Here is a 21,058-nt window from a genome sequence, read left to right as displayed (position 1 = left end):
CTGCAATGTTTTCCTCAAAAAACATAATTTCTTCTCGACTGAACAAAGACATCAACATTTTGGATGACATGGTGGTGAGTAAATTATCTGTATTTTTCTTTTAAGAAAATGGAATATTCCTTTAATGTCCATTATGTAAGGGATAATGTATAGGCAATGGATTGTTATCACATAATTTAGTCCCGACAGTGTGATCAGATCAGTTTTGTATTACACTTAAGGGGCTTATTTTGAGATAACAACCGGCTGGCTGTATATAATATTACATATTTTGTAAGGAACATTAAATATTAATTTGAAATTTTTTATTTGCAATTTTTTTACAAATGCAGACGTTCAATTGTCACGAACACACTATTTGGTTTAATCTTTGTACATATAATGTCATAAATGTTATTAAAAAATTTAACAAAATGTTAAAATGATTTGCAGCATCCGGGTTATTAGTTTTGAGTGGTTATTATTTTGTAAATAAACCTGCAAATGATGCGACTGGCCAATCAGAATCAAGAATTTTAGAAAGCTGTGTAATAATGTGAAATAATCTGTTACATATAAATTGGCATGAATTGCCAAAATTGCACATGAAAACAAAACAATCACTGATTTGTTGCTTGGCATGTCAGACTTAAAGGCGGGTCCATGACTTTTGAAAAACACTTGGGAAAAGGGAGTTGGGACGACTACCAAAACACACTTATAGCCAATCAGCAGTAAGGGGCGTGTCTATTATTTATTTATTATTTAAACAAGTGCATGTGTAGTGCATGTGTAGTGCATGTGTAGATTAAAGACTGTATGTTGTGAATGTGTATGTTGTATGATATGTGTACGTGTATGATGTATGTTATGAATGTATACAGAATTTGCTGCTCTTAACTAATTGCCCCATGTGGGATTAATAAAGTTGATAACTAACTAACTATTAAGCGACATCGTTGACTGGGTTGGGTATGTGTGGGGCGGGTCTATCAAATGAAGGTCCAGATTCTATTGGGGTAGGGGCATGTTTGTTTAGGTGATTTCAAATATCAACATTGGCTTTCAGAAATCATGCACCCCGCCTTTAATAAAATTACAGCAGATTGTGAACCAGACAGTCTTTAGTAGGCTAGTCAGGATAGTTAGGTTTGGCTACACAGAACTAAAACCAATAAAATGTTTCTAGAGGGAGCAGATAAAGACAGATGGTAATCACTACAGGAGATGAAGAAATAGACAGACAAAAACAAGACCGAGAGCGAGATGAAGAGATAAGTCTGTGTTATCAATTTGTTATGCATTGAAGAGCAGTTTTCATCAGAGTGAATTTGGAGAGTAAAGAGTTTGCAGGGATGGAGATTAGGCTATAGAGACATAGCACAGACAGCAAGTCTAGAATACAAACATTAAAAAAAGGAAAAGGCCAATATTTTCCATTTATTACTATGGAAACTGCCCAACCTGTCTCTTTTAAGATTTAAAGATCACAGGGTCATTGGCACTTTCATTCTTTGTGATGCAAAGGGCCTACTCTGTGTTTGCCAGGCATCAGAGAGATTAAGAAAGACAGATAAAGAGAAATGTCAATGTTAATGAATAAATGTCAGAGAAAACGACAAAAAGAACAAAAGATTGAAAACTGAGGGCAGAACTACTGAAAACTGCCAGTTCAAAACCTCATGCCAAAATCAGACAAGCATGAGAATCATGGCATTATGGTTAATCAGAGAGAATAGTAAACACAGTTCTGTTTTGGATACAAGAACTGATTTATAACAGGCTTTTTACTGAGGTTTTGAACTGGAAGAGTTTGGTAAGAGATGGAAAGCATTAAAGACTGTGAGATACATACAGTTAGTGTGATGACAACACACTCGCAGACACACGTGGTAACGCTTTGGTCTCGTTTTTGGGTCATTCAATTGTTTTATCAGTTAAGACACAGCTAGGAAAATGCAACGCTTCACACGCACAAACCAAGTTAAGAAAAACTATAAATGCTCCTTTAAATCAGCGTGTTTTGTCCCTACGTTGTCTTAGATAATGACATGGTACCATATGCGTTTTGAAATTGAGAGGTGAACTGTTGGTTGCAATTCGTAATCTCACCACTGGACGCCACTAAAACGTACACACACCACCTTGTGCATCTGTCATGTTTTCTTTTGATTCATGCTAAAGGGACAGCCCACTTTTTTTTTTGAAAATATGCTCATTTTCCAGCTCCCCTAGAGTTAAACATTTGATTTTTACTGCTTTGGAATCCATTCAGCTGATCTCCGGGTCTGGCGCTAGCACTTTTAGCATAGCTTAGCACAATCCATTGAATCTGATAAGAGCATAGCGCTAAAAAATAACCAAGGAGTTTCGATATTTTTCCTATTTAAAACTAGACTTTTCTGTAGTTACATTGTGTACCAAGACTGACGGAAAATTACAAGTTGCAATTTTTTTAGGCAGATATGGCCAGGAACTATACTCTAATTCTGGCGCAACAATCAAGGACTTTGCTGAAGTAGTGATATAACGCACTGCCCGTAAATAGTCCCCTGACATTGAATGTAACCAAGGGGACCATTTTCGGGCAGTGCGTAATATAACTACGCTTGTGTAGCCATGTTACATCAGCAAAGTCACTGATTATTACACCAGTTTGAGAGTATAGTTCCTAGACATATCTGCCTAGAAAATGGCAACTTTTAATTTTACGTCGGTCTTATTACACGCTGTAACTACAGAAGAATCAAGTTTTAAATAGGAAAAATATCGAAACTCTTTGGTTATTTTTTTAAGCGGTGCTAATGGTCTAATCAGATTCAGTGGATTGTGCTAAGCTATGCTAAAAGTGCTATCGCCGGACCCGGACATCAGCTAAATGGGTCCCAAAACAATAAGAATGAAATGTTTAACTCTAGGGGAGCTGGAAAATGAGCATATTTTTAAAAATAAAGTGGAGTGTCCCTTTAAACATTTTGACTGTAAGTTTGTCTTTCGCTGCAAAACCATTTTTGCATACAAGCATTTTTTGGCAAAAAACTCCACTTTTTTGGACAAGACAAGATGATATTTTGATAAATTATTGTTGATTACCACAATACTTACTACTGAATTTTTTTATATATAAAAAATGGATAAAGATATATTTTTTAAACCGAGACGTGTTTTGTGGTAATCAACATGTCACAAGATTTTCAACCTGTAATATTTCTTAAAACCTTCACGTCTTTAACATATCGCCCCCTTCCTCCTCTGGGTTGTGATCAGCGTCTGCTCTGAAAGGCTGAGTGAATAAGACAACGATTAGAGATGTAATCCTGTTACTGACCCTGCGTCCAGGAATCACTTATTTTCACACGCCTCCTTTGCACCACCTAAACAGGCTGTCAGAAGACCAAAAGCCCACTTCTATCTGCAAAAGAAGCTATGACAGCAAGGATTTAAAATAGGAAGTCTGTTTTGTGCATGGAGAATCTCTCTGTCTGCTTTAATTCACAGGAAGAGGAGAGTTGCGTTGATGAAGTGCAGATGGACGAAACGCATTCCCTGTAATTCTTCCGAAGCAAAATTTCCTGTTTCCTTAGACATTTGCAGGAGACCACACCAGGCTGTGCTCAAATGAGAGAAGCATGAACATGTTTAGTAGACCTCAGCTGACACAGCTGGGACCACACCCCAGACTACAAACCCACTTTATGCATGTCAGCGAACACTGAGGTAGATTGTCTCAGGCCTAACGGTTGTCATGGAAGCCCAAATGCACACCAGTGATTTCCATAGCGGGTTGGAATGAAAACATTGCAAACCAAATTCACATTTTTGCTGGACTGCCCTTTATATTCTTACAAATAAATAACTTGTAAAAGACTGTACAACAACAGTTTTATTAGAGTATCAAACTACTTTTATTAGATTTAGTTGGTACATTTATTAAAACTGAGAGCTTTATTTTATTTACGTGATAATGTCACTGCAAAAATGAATGTCTAATTTAGTTCTGTTGTCTTGATTTCCAGGAAAAATATCAAAAAATTATTAAATTGAGATACATTTAGTTGATAAGGAAACTGACCCAAGAGAAAATATAGCTGCAAGTAGCAATAGCGGGGTCAAGCTGAACAAGGGCACAAAAGGAAATAAAGTTCAGTTTGTACAGTATGAGCAGTTTAGAGAACATGGAAAAACCATGAATACAAAATTTATAAACAAAAATCTATGTTCTCGTACACTGAAATTCCTCCATCCCTTCTTCAGGAAAATGTACAACTAGAACACTAAAGAAAATTTAAGTGGTGCTTGCAGTTGCAAAACTTAGGTCACAAAATGTTACAATAGTGTTAACGAGTCAAAAGACCCCAACCCCTTGTCCCTACGATGTTCTGATGCAGAGATATAGCTCTTGCAAAACGGTTGCTACGGTATTCTCATTGGTTTCTAGGGATTGAATTGGCATCCACCAATGTTTATACTCATAGCCATGAAAATAATAATGTATAACTGCTCATGATTTTTATGTAAGTTTGCAGTAGTTTTAAGCAAAAAATAACAATTTTCCTATCTCAAGACCACTATGTGGCGCTATGATGAAATCGTGCATGCAACCTCACATCATGACTATGATTACATCTAGCCAGTTTCATGACTATAGACCGTTTCATCGGCCGCACGTGCGATGACGCGATTACGCGTCTGGTCCGAACTTTACCTCAGGTTTCTGTTTCTTTAATGGTCTGACTAGTTGTGGAAACTGAACTCTTAAACAAATACCTTGTTAAAAATAACAAATGTTTTGGTTTCCTAGGAAATCTAAGTTGTTGTTTATTTTGCTTGTTAAATAAACTACTTCAAACGGATTTTGTTGTTATTTATTCTTAGCAAAGTTTACCGGAAGTTACGTGTTTTCCACGAAAGCCGCATGTTTATGTGGTTACTGCAGAAACAGTCTATACACTTTCATTTAGTGTAGAAAAAGTTGTATGTCCAAACTGCTTGCTTGATGTCAAAGATTTTGTTCAATTATAAGGCCAACTAGAGGTGCAGGCATACTATCTTTTTGGTGTGGCCTCAGACTCTGCGTTGCTGATTTATTTAAGTTTGTTGTGAAGTTATAACAATTTATGTCAAAAAAATTTATGTAACTTAATTTTTTGCAATTTTCAACCATTTCTGATGGAAATTTTAACGTGTTAAAGGTGCAATGTGTAATTTTAAGGAGGACCTCTTGACAGAAATGCAAGATAAAATACAAAACTATACTATCAGGGGTGTATTAAGACCTTTTTATAATGAACAGTTATGTTTTTATTATCTTAGAATGAGACGTTTTTATCTACATACGCGGAGGGTCCCCTTACATGGAAGTCACCATTTTGGGCCGCCATGTTTCTACAGAAGCCCTTAATGGACAAACTTTTTTTACTAAGTTGTCTCCGTCAATTAAATGTTTTTCTGGTGGCGGCTACCATAGCTTCTCAATGCCTTTCAAAAGCGAGGGGTGAGCAGTGGACTGAGCCATTGGTTTCAATTCACAACCTCACCACTGGATGCCGCTAAAATTTACACACTGCACCTTTAAAGTGAGTATCACAATATTTTATTTGACAATACTGTAACAATTCCCCCCACCCAAAAAATTATATTGATTAATCATTTAAGACATTTCACTTCTCAAGTAAATATTCCAGAACAAAACAATAAGTAAAACATTTATTTTTTTGCAATGTATTGTTTAAATAAAATGGTTTAATAAGGTTAAATTCTTACATTCAAAAAATCTGTCCGCCCACCCAATAGAAAAAAAGTTTTGGGTTAGACTGGCTAGAGCATTTTACTCTGAATGCTGCATGCTACACTTTACACTGGTTTAATTTCACAGAATTCATGATAAATTAATGTATTTTATAAAATGTCATAAAACTGGGGCCCCCCTGTCACCATCTTGCGGCCTCCCTGGGGGCCCCAGACCCCAGTTTAAGAACCACTGCTTTAGGGGACAAACACGACACATTTGATGAGCATGTAATTCAGTATTCAAGAAAAAAGTTGTCTATTACATTTGCCTCCTGCATTTAGCTGTGCCCAATATGCCTGGCCTGTTGAGAGCTGGGAAACTTCTTTGACAGACTACAGGCTGGAACAACAGAACTGCATATATTTCACACTGACAGGGTAAGAACGTCCTCCAAGATGCAACGTCAAACAACGTGACGAATCTGAAGAAACGTATCCTTTTCAAGTCATCTCATCTCACATTTATTTACTATCAATCATGTAATAGAGTGTGTTTACGATTCTGTGTTTGTATGCATGAGCTCTAAACATCTAAAACTACACAAACATCCCTCACAGCCAAAGACCACATCCCGGGCTGTGGTCTACCAGGGTGAGCAGCACCAATACGACTGATCTGAGTTTAGCAGTCACATGTGGAGCTCCGCCTTGGGGTACATTATGTGCTCCGATAACAAGCCAAAAGCAACCAACCCTCCATTTTACCACCCCTCCAGACAGTAAAACAACTTCTCATTTGGCTCTCTGATATTTTCATGATATCATCCGTTATACTGTACTTCCTGTATTCACCCAAGCACACAGTCGTAATTCATCGCTGCTTGGTAACTCGATATCCATGTCACTGGCTGCCTTAATTTTACATAAACCTGTGAGTTCATAACAGGCTATAGTAGTGGTGGATAGGGGATGTACCTTCGAAGTAAGTGATTGTAAGTAAAAGTGTTCACCAGACATACACAACATCAGCTGTGGGTAGGGTGTTACTAAACAGGAAGTTATAGGCAGATTTTAGTCTCTATGCAATCTCTCTTCCTAACCTCAGAAATTCGCCCTCTTTTTGTTTACCCGCTTCTAACTTCTCTGTGTTAGCAGGTGATGATAACCATTAAACGCTGCTTTAACAATCAAACATGGACACAAGAATCATAAAGGCTACAAAAACGTATTAGCATCTAAAAGGTTGAGAAATTATGTTCTGTAACGAGCAACAGTCTTCAGGTTTCTCTATAAAAAAGCTTTTTGTCCATAAACAGTTTGGCAGTAGTTTGCCTCGACTTTACTTGCCTTGCAAACAGCAAAACATGGCAAAATTGCCCTCCAGTTTTTAGCTGGCACTGAAAAGCAAGTTAGGAAAAGGAAATGTCAAGAAAAAACTATGTTAATGGGACAAAAGTCTTTAGGATGGAAGAAAGCCTGAGGTACTAGGAAACTGAGCCGGTCTGGCTGAAACACACAGGAAGAGAGCTATGAAAATGTCAAAATTTGCATCTACTCATAAAAATGTGTATATTTCCTGACACACAGAGTCATAAAATATCTACAACGGTATATTTCTTTCTAAGCAGATTCAGACTCAGGTCCTAACCTTTTAACTTGATAGCAACTGCCTGAAACTGATAACACAGCCTTATCCAGGTACTACCATTCCTCTTAACAGATGCAATTTAATGCTTACAAATAAATAAATAAATTATGAATATACATAATTGAAGTACGTATTAAAGTGGACATTTCACAAGACTCGTTTAAATAAATCTTTGGTTTTCCCAGAGTATATATGTGAAGTTTTAGCTCAAAATACCATATAGATAATTTATTATAATATGTTACAATTGTCACTTTGTAGGTGTGAGCAAAAATGTGCCAGTTTTGGATGTGTCCTTTTAAATGCAAATGAGCTGATGATATGCAAACACTGATCGCAATAATGGTAGTTTGTTAAAATTAAAGGTCACGTTCTTCCTGATACCATTTTTAAACCCTAGTTAGTGTGTAATGTTGCTATAATAGCATAAATAATACCTGTAAAATGATAAAGCTCAAAGTTCACTGCCAGGCTATATATTTTCTTCAATAAAATTCCTCTTTAAAAGCCTACAACGAACGGCCGGTTTGGACTACAGCCCTCTATTTCCTGCTTTAATGACGTCAGTAAAACAGTTCGTTGACTAAACTCCGTCCACATGAATACGTCAGTCACCAGCTTTGGCACAAACGGCTCTGCTAAGCTAAGCTGCTATCGAATCACAACACACTAAACAAACTACACAATCAGAACTTGTTACGTATTTCTGAAGGAGGGACTTCACACAACAAGGAAGACATCAGCCTGTTTTGAGGACAGTGAAAACAGCGCTATACAGATAAGTAAATTGTGTGAAAAATACCATGTTTTTTTACACGTGAAACATGAACACATGTTATATTCCCCATGTTATATGTAAGCAATAAGGTACGAGAGGCTGTGCTGTATCGTGAATAAGTAACGGCTGAAGGGCGTTGTTAGGCACGACGAGAAGCGGAGTGCCTGCAACCCCTTCAGCCGTTACTTATTCACGATACAGCACTTGCCTCGAGTACCTTATTGCTTTAATAAAACGGTTACCACACAATATTAAAGTAAAAAAAAATATTAGTGCAACTCTCATGAAGTTAAATCAATAAAAGCACTAGAAAAAAATAGTCCCTGACTGCGAACAAAAACATGAAAACTCAAATAAAAACAACAAACTGCTCTCAGACTTTGTCTCATTATATGTTTATGTGTTGCTAAGGGTGTTGCTAAGGGCCCAGTGATATTAAATACAACCGTTGGGTGAAGCGGTCATAGCAGTGTTTTATTCGCATCACTGCAGTCATGTAACTTTAGTCTTGCGCATGCGCTTCACAACAGACGCAGAAGAGAAGACAATGCTGAATAAAGTCGTATTATTTGTTATTTTTGGGCCAAAATGTTTTTTCAATGCTTCAAAACATTCTAACTGACCCACTGATGTCACATGGACTACTTTGATGATGTTTTTATTACCTTTCTGAACATGGACAGTATACCGTACATAGATTTTCAATGAAGGGTCAACAAGCCCTCGGACCAAACACAAAACATCCCAAACTGTGTTCTGAAGATGAACGGTCTTAAAAGTTTGAAACGAGATAAGGGCGAGTCATTAATGGCATTATTTTCATTTTTGAGTGAACTATCCCTTTAAACATGAAAAAACTCCGATATTAAATGTGTTCTCAGTTTGTCACTACATAGAAAAATGTGTTATTAATCACTTTGAATTATAAAAACCTCCATGTAAATAAAATTGTATCAAAATCTTGATAAAGTACTACATATTGTTAAGTCTTTTGTAATGTGTTTCAGCAATACATTTCTAATATTTATTTGTTTAGAAACAATTGTCTGAATTGATTTTACACGGCATTTAATAAAATACTGTATATAAGACTATATTTCATATAGTTAAAGGGGCCATGTCACAAGACTTTTTTAAGATGTCAAATAAATCTTTGGTGTCCCCAGAGCACATATGTGATGTTTTAGCTCAAAATACCATATAAATAATTTATTATAGCATGTTAAAATTGCCACTTTGTAGGTGTGAAAAATTTGCAGTTTTGGGCGTGTCCTTTAAAATGCAAATGAGCTGATGAAGTGCAAACACCGATCACAATCATGGTGGTTTGTTGAAATTGAAACTTAATTGTGCTGTGAATTATTTTCTCTGTCTCTCCCTCTCTGGACTAAATGGCAGTGCTGTGGTTGGATAGTGCAGATTAGGGGGCCGTACTATTATAATAAGACCTCCTTTTGATATCACAAGGGGAGCCAAATTTCAATTACCTATTTTTTCACATGCTTAGGGCGCACTCACATTATCCAAACCAAACCAAACCATGCCCCAGCGCGTTTGTCACCCCTCCCTACTCCCCCAGGTGCACGCACTCACACTGTACTTTTTATCGATCCGAGTCCGGGCGCGCTTTCGTCATTAAAATGCGATTGTTTTGAAAAAAGCAGGAAGTAAAGCTTTCTCTTAACACTGGAACCCACCGTAATGATAAGTCTGTGTTTTTTTTATTCGGAGTCGTTTGGTGCGCGATTACAGACAGCCTTCTCGCATGTCATCATATTGCTTAGTTGATCTGTCACGTGCGCAGCTCGGACATTCACGTAACCCCGCTGCGCGCATCAAAAGGTTTTTACGGCGGCAGATGAAGGTGAGTGGTCGCGCAGCTGACGTCTTCACCTTTTAAATCGCGCTCAGGCGCTAATGCGCTCACACCACAGCCTTCCGCGCCTGAGCCCAAGTGAACCGCGCTCCGGCCCACCTCTGCAACCCGGCCGTGGCGCGATTAACCAATCCGCGCCCGGGCGCGGAACAGAGCGATCACACTTGTCAAACAAACCAGGCTTTGGGGGTCAAACGCGCCCGAGCGCGGTTTGGTTTGGATAGTGTGAGTGCGCCCTTACAGAGAATGGTTTACCAAAACTAAGTTACTGGGTTGATCTTTCTCACATTTTCGAGGTTGATAGAAGCACTGGGGACCCAATCATAGCACTTAAACATGAAAAATCTCAGATTTTCATGCCATGACCCCTTTAAACCAAACTTTATGTTTGTCTTGTTTAAACTGTGTCTTGGCTTAAAGTCGGAAGCTCCTTTCCCGCGCTTCGTAATGGAGATCCTATTCACCCTGTTGAGATTTATTCCGTAATACCAACCAGCTGGTTGTACATTATCCCTTGCTTATATACCATCTAATTACTTTTTACACATTTAAACATTTAAATTGACCTAGATAAATACATGCGCACATAACCAACCTACGAATACAAGCAAGGCCACAGTTGTCCCGATCAGTGCTTGTGTCATAAAGGTAGGATAACATCATTCAGCAGATTGTGGCACCAGTAGCTGGGTGACACTGGAGTACAGAGAGCCCAGTCTGTGTTCAGAACACCGGCATACACAAACAGAGGCTCACTTCACAACAAAGTCAGTCATACAAAGTGTTATAGGACTTCCATTATCTTTGTTCTTGACCAGAAGCCAGTGACTCTTTTTAAACAATCACTGGCCAGAACATTTTCAGGAAAGAAAAGGTGTGATGGATCAAAGGAGGGTGAGCTTTAATACAACACAAATAGAGTGCCCCAGAGATGACGTCTCTTTACAGATGAACACATTTTAAAATGTAAATGCGTTTACTAGAAATATAAAAAAATCGAACCTTGACTTCAAAAGTCATAAAAGCTGTGTTCATTGGTAAAGACTAACTTGTTGGACAAAACGTGTAAGTGTCATAAGCAGGGCTGGGGGGAAAATAGTTTTTTTTTTTCGATTAACAAAACGTGTAAGTGGGGGTCGTTTTTTTCCCGATTAACTCGATTAATTTCAAAGGCCACAAATCGATTTATTTACGCAAACATTGAACGTACGATTAACGTTAATCTAATTACTAGTCTTCTCCACTAGACTGTTCTGACTTTTTTCAGCATACATTTTTCATCTTGCATCAAAATTTTATTGTATTTAACATAATTGTATGCATTTGAAAATTAAAGATAGGTTCTGTTTTAATGTACCCAAGTGTACCTAATATAAAAGTGTTTAATGTACAGGTTTGTGGCTCTTAATTTCTTTTTATTAATTACACTTGTAAACTTATGTTCACTGTTCTTTTTTATAAATATGGTATTTGTATTAAATCTATATTCATTGAATTGAATCGAGAATTGAGTATAAAAATCTAATCGAGAATCGAAATCAAATCTGGAACATCTGAATCGATATCAAGCCCTAGTCATAAGCTTTTGTTAAACACAAAGCTTATTTTTTGCAATAATCCAAAAGTCTTAAAAGGCTGTCTTTTAAAATGCAGCTGCCTAGATTTGCAACAGAGCTGTTGTGTGTGTCAGCATGAGAAAATCAGTAGGTGACAAAGACAGCAAAAGATAAATGGGGGAAAGGGAGTAAAAAGGGAGTTAAAAGAGGGACACAGACCAGCATAAAATAGCAGAGCAGCAGAGAGAACAGGAAATGAGAGAGTATCTTAAATTACAGCTGCAAATAAGGGGAGATGAGAGGAAGAGATTTTGTGAAGCACTGTGGTGGATACAGAGCACTGAGCACTGCTGAAATGGAAAGCTGAATAAACAAGCGGGCAGCCACCAGGTGATCCCCACGGCCGTGTACTGGGACTTCCCCAATTTTGTTATTCATCTGAACAACCAGCACTCCAATAACAGATTTACTGACAAATTTGCAGAATGCCTTCATTATATTCCCATTACAATCACATCAAGCTAAACAACAAGCAGGAAAATTGGCTATTATTTCGATTGGCTACTAAGCACCACACCGATACATTATCAATAAATCTGATATACAGTACAGCAGATTCATCTCGTAACCTGGTCACCCCGTACCCAAGGACCGTGAAAACAAATCTATTTTAAAATCACCTCTGTGCTCAGCATGAAATATAATTTTTATCTTAGACAGCACTTGATTAAACCTATACATACTGTGCACTGCTACGGTCGTACATTCAGGAAGCCTCTTTATGTCAAGGACATTCAGACAGTATAGTACAGTAGTACAGTACATCTGGTAGGGAGGGTTTAGGCTATTCAGTTCATCATGGATGCTGCATGTTTAACTCCACTTGTTGCATATCACGCTTGTGTGCCCTTGGGCATGCATTACTGCACACAGGATGCTTTGGCAAGCAACGTGTCCTATTATCTGCATTTCATAGGTGTGAGATACTAGTTCTCAGTTCTGCATCAAAAAGAAAGAAAGAAAGAAAAACAACAATGCAGTTTGGCTGAGGGCAGAGAACATTACTCATATTTTGGATCTGAAACAAACCGAACCAAGAACTCGGACTGGGTCACACGAACACTGCCCCCTCCCTGCTCCATCAACACTGCCTGTCACTGACATCATCATCATCTTTGCCATCTGTCACTGAGCTAAGGCAGACTATAGCAGAACTATATATTTAAAAACTAACATTTATTTCACATTCTTTCTAGTCACTGCTAATTCAGGTGCTGTTTGTTTGTCCATATCAGTTATATATTAATTCATGTAGCCTACAGTAAAACGTTTCCAGGGATCTGGCCTCTGAATTTCGGAGACCCCTGATAAAGTAAGAGGCACTTGGGCACTGACCCTATTGACCTGGCAGGTAACTGGCCCTTGTCAGCACCCATGCATTAAAAATAAAAATAATAAAGATAATGGGCTGACCTTCATTGAAAAGGACTGGGTCAAGGCTGTTGGCGCATTTCTTCATAACGCTGGTTCAATGATTGTCTAAAACATTATTAAAGGACAAGTTCGGTATTTTACACTCAAAGCCCTGTTTTCAGATTGTTTATGATGAAATAGAACGGTTTTGACTGAAATTTCGACATATGATGCTGGCCCGAGAATTTTCGGGTGTTTGTTGTATCACCTCCCACATCTATAATGGATCTATAGGTGCACAGGAACAATCCTTTCTAAAACGCATTAAACTTTCATTTACAAAGACATGAAACTCACAGTGGTCAGGGGTGTTCACTGATATGCTCACACAAAAATCGCTGCAAAATAAGCATTCCAACAGTTTTGTCCTACTCCATTGACTTGTATTAGATGTGCTGTGAGGTACGGTATTACTCCGCGCCGGGAACGTTGTTTGTATTGTTGCAATTGGCAAAGGCGGATTATCGCCACCAACTGGGCTGGAGTGTCTATTATTCAAGCTCTCAACGGAAGAATGTACGGATGTCAGGCGTTTGGAAAAATATGTCCACAAGTTTACAACAAATGCTATAACACCTGTTGGAAAGCATCTTTTGCAGCGATTTTTGTGTGAGCATATCAGTGAATACCCCTGACCACTCGGTGAGTTTCACGTCTTTGTAAATGAAAGTTTAATGCATTTTAGGAAGGATTGTTCCAGTGCACCTATACACCCATTGTAGAGGTAGGAGGTGAAACAACAAACACCCGAAAAATCTCGGGGCATTTGCATATGTTGAAATTTCAGTCAAAACTGTTCAAATTCATCATAAACAATCTGAAAACAGGGCTTTAAATGTAAAATACCGAACTTGTCCTTTAAGCGGGGTATGCTAAGGGTTATCCATGTACTGTAAATACTGAGAAAACTCTAAAGTGGTACATATGGGTATTAGTGTCATTTATGACAAAAAAGAAATTCACCTTTATCACTCATTGGCTGTTTTATATTGTCTACTTTATTTGTGCATACACACATAGATATTCTTGCAGTTTCAGGTGAACGTTTAGGTCTTGATGGCCTTACAGTTTAAACACCGTAACAACGACTCTGTGGAAAATGTCCCCTGGCTCTTTTCTTTTCACTGTGTTTTGTGTTAAGGGAGACAGAAAGGAGATCAAATGACTATGGTTAGGTTACCAGATATCTGATGCCCAACAATCATTAACCTCAATCATATACTGCCAAATTAATTAAGGTTTATAAAGGTTTAAGGTATCACTTTGGCCATGTCTCTAGGACACCATGTAAAATCATTACATTTGCATTACATTTACAATCATCTTTCTTTCAATTCCAATTCAGGATATACATTTTGAGAATCGTGCGATGACTTTTGCGCTGTTAAGTTAACACAATGCTTTACCAAATATGTTGCGGGAATAAAATCATTACCTATCATTACCCAACAGATAAACCCAGTTGATTTAAAGACAAAGTGAAAATGTCAAGATTTAATAATTTTGTTGTGCCCCCAAACTATATCACGACATGCCTTTGGGTTCCAGCTATCAATCTGTATTAGCCTTTCCCTAAGAAGCTGATTTAGATTTGCACTTGTGGCCTTTGAAAGTTTAGTCAGAAATGCCTGTCATGTTGAATAACAGATAACTAGAGATATCTATTATTGAATATGAAATGCACATTTCTAAACATAAACCCCAAAATTTTTGGTATTAAATGCACATGTTAGACCCCTAAAATCTTCTTGGTGTGGGATAGTCTAATAGTTTAAGAGCTGAGCAAGTAACTACAATGTAGTAGGTTTAAACCTAACAAGAGTACTTGTATACAAGCATCCTTATGTGCGGTCACTGAGATCCGACCTTATGAACTTTTTGTTACCAAATGAGCCACAGGAAATGACATAGCTGGATCATTTTGTGACCCAGTCTGTGAGTGAAACCCAAGGTGATGTCAATATTTTGTGATTTATTGTTTTATACATGAATCATCTTACATAATGTAAAGAACATTGTGTAAAAATATAACTTTGATATTTTTAGTATTGGCTGAGTAAACCATTAGATTGAAATCGAGTGAAATCAAACTTTGATTCTCCTAATTTCAAAATCAAATGATAAGACCTAGATTTTAATCTCAAATCGTGTTCATCCATCGAGTACGATTTCTTTTATTAAACTCTTGACAATTCATACGTGTATGCAAAAAGCCTAACACTTCCCGCCTTTACCTTAATGATGCTGCTCCTCCTCGGTGCCGCTTTCACTGACTCCAGGATAGCCGTCTCATCGCGCTCCATCAGCGGTACACTGACTCCACTCCGCCGGCCTGATCGAAGCGCTCTCGGTGGGATGAAGTCAGGAGCTCCATCGCCACACACCCCGTCCTCATAAGACTCCGACATCTCAACGGCTAATAGTCGGTAACGAAGTCCAGATGATTTTACTTTATTAAAAGTGTACGAACTGGAACATGCGAAACCCAAGAACGTCTACATGTAACACTTCTTACGCGTTCTTGGATAGCACGGAGCTCCAATTTACGTTAAAAGCGCATACTGAGAATAAATATCGTTCCGTTGTCGAGTCCTTGTCGTCCATCCTAAATCAACATATGTCAATCAAACACCAGATATAAAAACGCATAGAGTAATAACGAGCTCGTGAATCATTCTCTTGCGCAAGTGGACACTTGCATCACCGCGCAACAAGTTAACAAGCTCCGCCGGTGACTAACTTCTCCATCCATCCAGCGCGCATCAAACAACCTGCTATGACACGTGCAAAAACCCACATTTGTTCACAGATGAACTGTGGGTCACCAAAACTATCGGGTATCAAAACAACCTAAAATGTGCGTATTCGATATATTCATATATTTCTTGGTCTGTTTCAATATAATGTTAAAGAAACGCCGGGATATTGGTAGAGAGTGTCGCTCAGCTCATCTCGCTGCCGTGTTGAATAGAAAGTCGATTTGGTTTGGTTTGTCAAGAGAGTAACGCCAAAGACACAGGCACTACTCCGTTAAACCCGCCCCTTGTGTCCTTTAGCTTTTGATTGACGCGTTTCACGACCAATCAGATGCTCTAACTGTCTATAAACCTATCTCTCGTCTTTCAGAGAGGAGGAGCCATGCGTATGTGACTCAGGAATGTTACTCATTTGAGTTTACCAGATGTTTGGAGAAAAAAAAATCCTTGGTGTTATGTGTCAAAAGTGTATGTAGTACTCAAAGTCTGTAGGCTACGTTATAGTGATACATCAACACGTTGGCCTACTATTTTCATACTACTTTGAATGAACATGTTTTATTTGTGTTGATACAATTCGACTACATTCATTTTGGTTAAAGCTAATCAAACTATTGAGAAGTAGTAAGGAAGAATGTATAACATCCTAGTTTTGTACAACAACATAGGCCTATCCCACAATGCAACAACACAACCCTTGTTTTCAAAGGATCATGGTTTATATAGTTCATTATTAATGACAGTCCCTGATCGACTGTCTTTCAAAGACCTTCATAAGGTTTTACTATAAAATATATATTAAATTATGCTGTTGGATGTTGCAATTCATTTCATATTTGGCATCTGGAGTGCCCTTATGTGGCATGTAAAAACGCTTTGTAAAACTCACAGAGAAATGCAAAGTAAAAGAACATTGTGAAAACCCTCTCATGGGACGCCCCACTGCAGGCTTGCTGTACATAGAAGGCCTCTGTGAAATATAGACAGAACCCGAGGGTCATTAGCACCGCACTTACAACTCTAACACCTCTGTGCAGCTTTTCCCATAAGGTCATGTTGTCATGGTTAAACTAAGCCCTTTCTATGAGAACGACGTTATTGAGATACAGGGAAAGTTTTGGTCAGCCTGCCCAGGAAAAAGTAGACGCTTGGTGTAACATGTTGTGGGTGTGTGTTTGGGTTATTTTCTTTAGAGACACCAAGGTTTGAAAATTGACGAGTTTAATAGTTCTGCTGAATAGATTTCAAAACTTCAGTCCACACATAGAAGTTTTTGCTTGTATTTTTAATATAAAATAAAAAAAAATTGTTTAGTCTGCAAATATATAAAGAACGTATAGCCTATATACATTCTGATTACACTGGTTATTACCTGGTAAACATAAAATAACCCCATAACAGCAATTTTAGATGCATCCCTTAAAAATGACATCTACTAATTGTTGGAACTATAGTTGTGCATTTTATTTACAAATTAGCAACAGCACCCTCAAGTGGTTCATATGAATTACTACAGAGAATTTAGGATGAACTTAGTTTTTACATATTATATTTTTCACACATTCTTTAAAAAAATATACTTTCTCTAATATTTGTATAAATATTTATTTGGATTAATCGTTTATTCTCATAAAAAAATAAATTTAAAGCTGTAAATCAACTGGCCTAGTTGTATGTCTAAAAGATTGAAATGTTTATTTAGCTTGCATGCTTTGTTTCCCGTAAAGAGAGGTTAATAATAGGTTAATACAATATATCCAACAAGAGTGTGTTATTTCTCAACAGCCCATGCGGGTGAAAGAGGTTACACATGTGTGTCAAGGTTATGTTGTTCTTATCTCTATGTCCTTCACTCCTCAGCTCGCCTTATTTGCTCCCTGTTTAGTGAAGAATGAGATAGCAGCAGGTGCAGGAAGCATTCGTCAGAATCAAAGTAAGGTTTAAAAGTTCTTGGTAGCATTTGGAAGGAAATATAATATTTTTAACAATTCAAGATTTCAACACAGAATATTTCAGTTGGCTTCAGGGCTTGTGACCCCAGATAAGAATCTAAAGAGATCTATTGACTCGTGTCTATGTGTAACTTCTCTTTCTGATAAAAAAATAAATTAGGAAGGTTTTTCCTTAGTTGTATTTACAAGGTAAATATGAGGTTACCGGTAGTTACTGAGGCTGCCAGATTAATTTGATTAGATGCAAATGGTGCTAAAGGAAATATACAAACTGTATTCTGTACACTTCCCCTAACCCAGTGGTTCTCAAATTTAAATTAAACAGAACGTATTAAGTGATAGTGATGTTGGTTTGTAGCCTTCTTTTTCTGATGTTTAATTACACAGAATTTATGATAAATTTAGGTATTATATTAAATGACATAAAACTGGGGCCTCTGCACCATCTTGCGTCCCCCAAGTGGGGCCCGCCCCCCCAGTTTGAGAACCACTGCCCTAATCCAACCCCTAAAACTTATCCTCACAAAAAACTTTCTACATTTTTACATTATCTAATAAAAAATTTATCATGAAATATAAGATATTTTCCACATGGGGGGCCAAAAAATGTCCATACAAGGTCAAAAATGACTGGTATTACCGTATTATTTTTGTGGGGACCTTTGAGCAGTCTCACACCGTAGGGATTACCAGAACACATACATACACACACATGCGTGCGTACACACTCACACACACATTACATGTTATACACACGTGCATGCAGAAAATAAATATTTGTCCTTATTATCATATGTGTGAACCAAGGGAAGTAGTATGGTGAATAAAGTAGGCCTACTTTAAAATGTCATATCTGAAAAAACTATGTATATGTTTTTCCAGCTTTTGTTTTTATTCTGCCTTCTGATTCTGGTTTTCTTATTTTAAAATGACTGTACACCATTGTACATAACATTTGTGGATAGGGCCCGTATCAAATTAATGATTAAATATCTTTAGTGAAAATATTTATAGTACATATATAGTGTCATTTTTTTTACAGACATTACTACCACTGGTTGTTGTATTGGATCTATAATAGCCATGAAGTATATATCTAAGTTCTCATATTAAATAATTAAATGCACAAATAAAATACAATTCAATGATTATGCCAGCTTTTTAACACTAGATGGTGCTATGTCACAAATGTGGGAGATTGAGTTATGATACAAGGGTTTTATAGCCAAGATTCAATTCCCATTATGGTTCATGAGGCTAATAGTTAAGGTGCCTTTGTGTTCTTGAAATAAAACAAGGAAGACCATATTCAAAGCACCGATTTTTTAAACGTGGCCTCAAAACTCACCTCTTTAATAGAGCTTTTAACTGACTCGCTATGTTCTTCTTGTTGTATTGTCTCTTATTTATTATTATCCTGTAGCACTTTGAGATTTTTCTAAATATAAAGTGCATTATAAATTAAATTTATTATTATTATTATTATTATCAATTTGTTTAGGCTACATTTAAACAAAAATTGTATATTTTATTTTACGTTACTAATCTTTTTTTGTTTGAATGTAGCTTAAATAAATTGATTGCAACCACTTACCTTAAAAAAATTGATTAAATTCAATGAATCATTTGTTTCAGTATTCATATTTTTAGTTCCTTTACAAGAATGTACAAATCATATATTAATAAAATAAAGAAAGAGACATACCAGTGGTATGCAGACAGTGTCACTGGTAAGGTTTCTTTTTTTAGTTTTTTGATTAAACATAAACTGTGAGAGAACATCAGAAGAGATCCTGTAGATGCCACAAGAGGGGAAGAGTGGGCAAGAGGTTAGGCAATGATTTTGTTCAAATGTTAAAACCTGCACCTCATTCTCATCAGTTATGATCTCAAAGAAGAACAGTTTGTAATAAAGCAAGGGTAAAATCAGGATTATGGGTCAGACTCAGTGAGCAATTGATGTAGGCCAGTTTAATCTCAAAGGAACAGAGGTGGGATTAAATAGTGAAATTATTAGTATAGGATAGGGATGCTGGTATTCGCGGATGAAAAAATATGTCAGATGAATAGCATTTCAGTAGTGCTAGTTTAATAATAAATAATGCATTTGTGATTTGCATTCCCAGAGGGATTTGTGTCAAGGTTTCACACTGTGCTCACACTATATTTTGTTTTTTCCTAATCTGCTCCTTTAAAGGGGGCATACATTTCCCTCTCATGTCTCATAGAGGTGTGTGTGTCCTTAGAATGGCAGTGGTTTCCGGTCTGGAACCCAGACATGGTTTTTCTATCTGAATACTGGGCATATGGGCAAACCATTGTATGACTCAGGGTTGTTTATGACACAATGATAAATACAAAAACCTGAAAGTGACACATAATAGATGTTGGTCCATTTACAATTCTCCTGATGTTATTTTAACTATTATTTATTTGTCAGTACCTTGACGCAAATGTGTTTTAAAGGATCTATTTTGAATACTATGGAAACTAATCCCTTATCATAATTGTTTTGCCCTGAACAGCTAATAGCACAAAGCCACTGAACTGAGCTGCTTTTAAAATATTGCCCTGCTTTTTGGCTTGTAAGTGTGGCTGTTGTTCAGAATGGTTGTGAGAGCCAGCAGGTGGGCATTGTTTTCAGCTGTAAGTTGACAGGTGGTACAGTTGCAAGCTACTTTGGTAGTTTCATGTTTTGTTTTTTGTTCCGCTTTGGCCTGGTTAAAGCCTGACTCACACACAACTGTTTAAAAATAGACTAACCTAATACAAAAGTTGATGGATTTGAGTTGTGTCTCTCAGCTTTCCTCTGCTCCCCCATTACGAGGCTTCCTTCCTTCCTTCACACTCTTTTGTTCTGTTTTATTAACAAAATGCTCTTACAGTATATAATGGACTGTTGCAAACATATAGTTTGTTACTCAAAATAATGTTATTTTTTAGAGAAATTTATCGTTTTCAGTTACAGTAGAGCAGTGTTTGTTTGTGCTTCGATCCTGTGCTACTTACAACATGCACAAACAAGATCCAGATGCTGTTATAGCCATTGGCCTTGTAAACACTTGCTTAGTGTTACATTACTATCAGACATTTAGGCACACAACTCTTTGATCTTTAGATATAGAAATTTACACAATTAATACATTTAGCTTCACACTTAGTATAGTTTTGCTGTGTGTCTTTACTTAAAGTGGTTTCAAGTCACAATTACACACAAATTTATAAAATGTCTATGTCTTTATATTTCCAAAGTAACCTAAATGCCTGCTTATGCTCTTTTGCAGATTTTTGAGATTCAGAGGTATCAGAA

General features: G+C 37.2%; 1 protein-coding gene across 1 annotated transcript in view; it reads right to left on the bottom strand.

The window, feature by feature from the left end:
• plcl1 (phospholipase C like 1) overlaps positions 1-16,070 on the bottom strand; it is a 79,977-nt gene extending 63,907 nt beyond the window's left edge. The window contains exon 1 of the mRNA XM_055214905.2: positions 15,275-16,070. Within this exon, the coding sequence (XP_055070880.2) occupies positions 15,275-15,448 (174 nt within the window). The 5' untranslated portion in view covers positions 15,449-16,070. The remainder of the gene's footprint in view (positions 1-15,274) is intronic.
• Positions 16,071-21,058: the final 4,988 nt, after the last annotated feature.

This window comes from Misgurnus anguillicaudatus, chromosome 17 (assembly GCF_027580225.2).
Source record: "Misgurnus anguillicaudatus chromosome 17, ASM2758022v2, whole genome shotgun sequence".
Taxonomy (NCBI): Eukaryota; Metazoa; Chordata; class Actinopteri; order Cypriniformes; family Cobitidae; genus Misgurnus; species Misgurnus anguillicaudatus.
The sequence above is the reverse complement of the archived record's forward strand: the minus strand, read 5'-3'. Positions and strand labels throughout refer to the sequence as shown.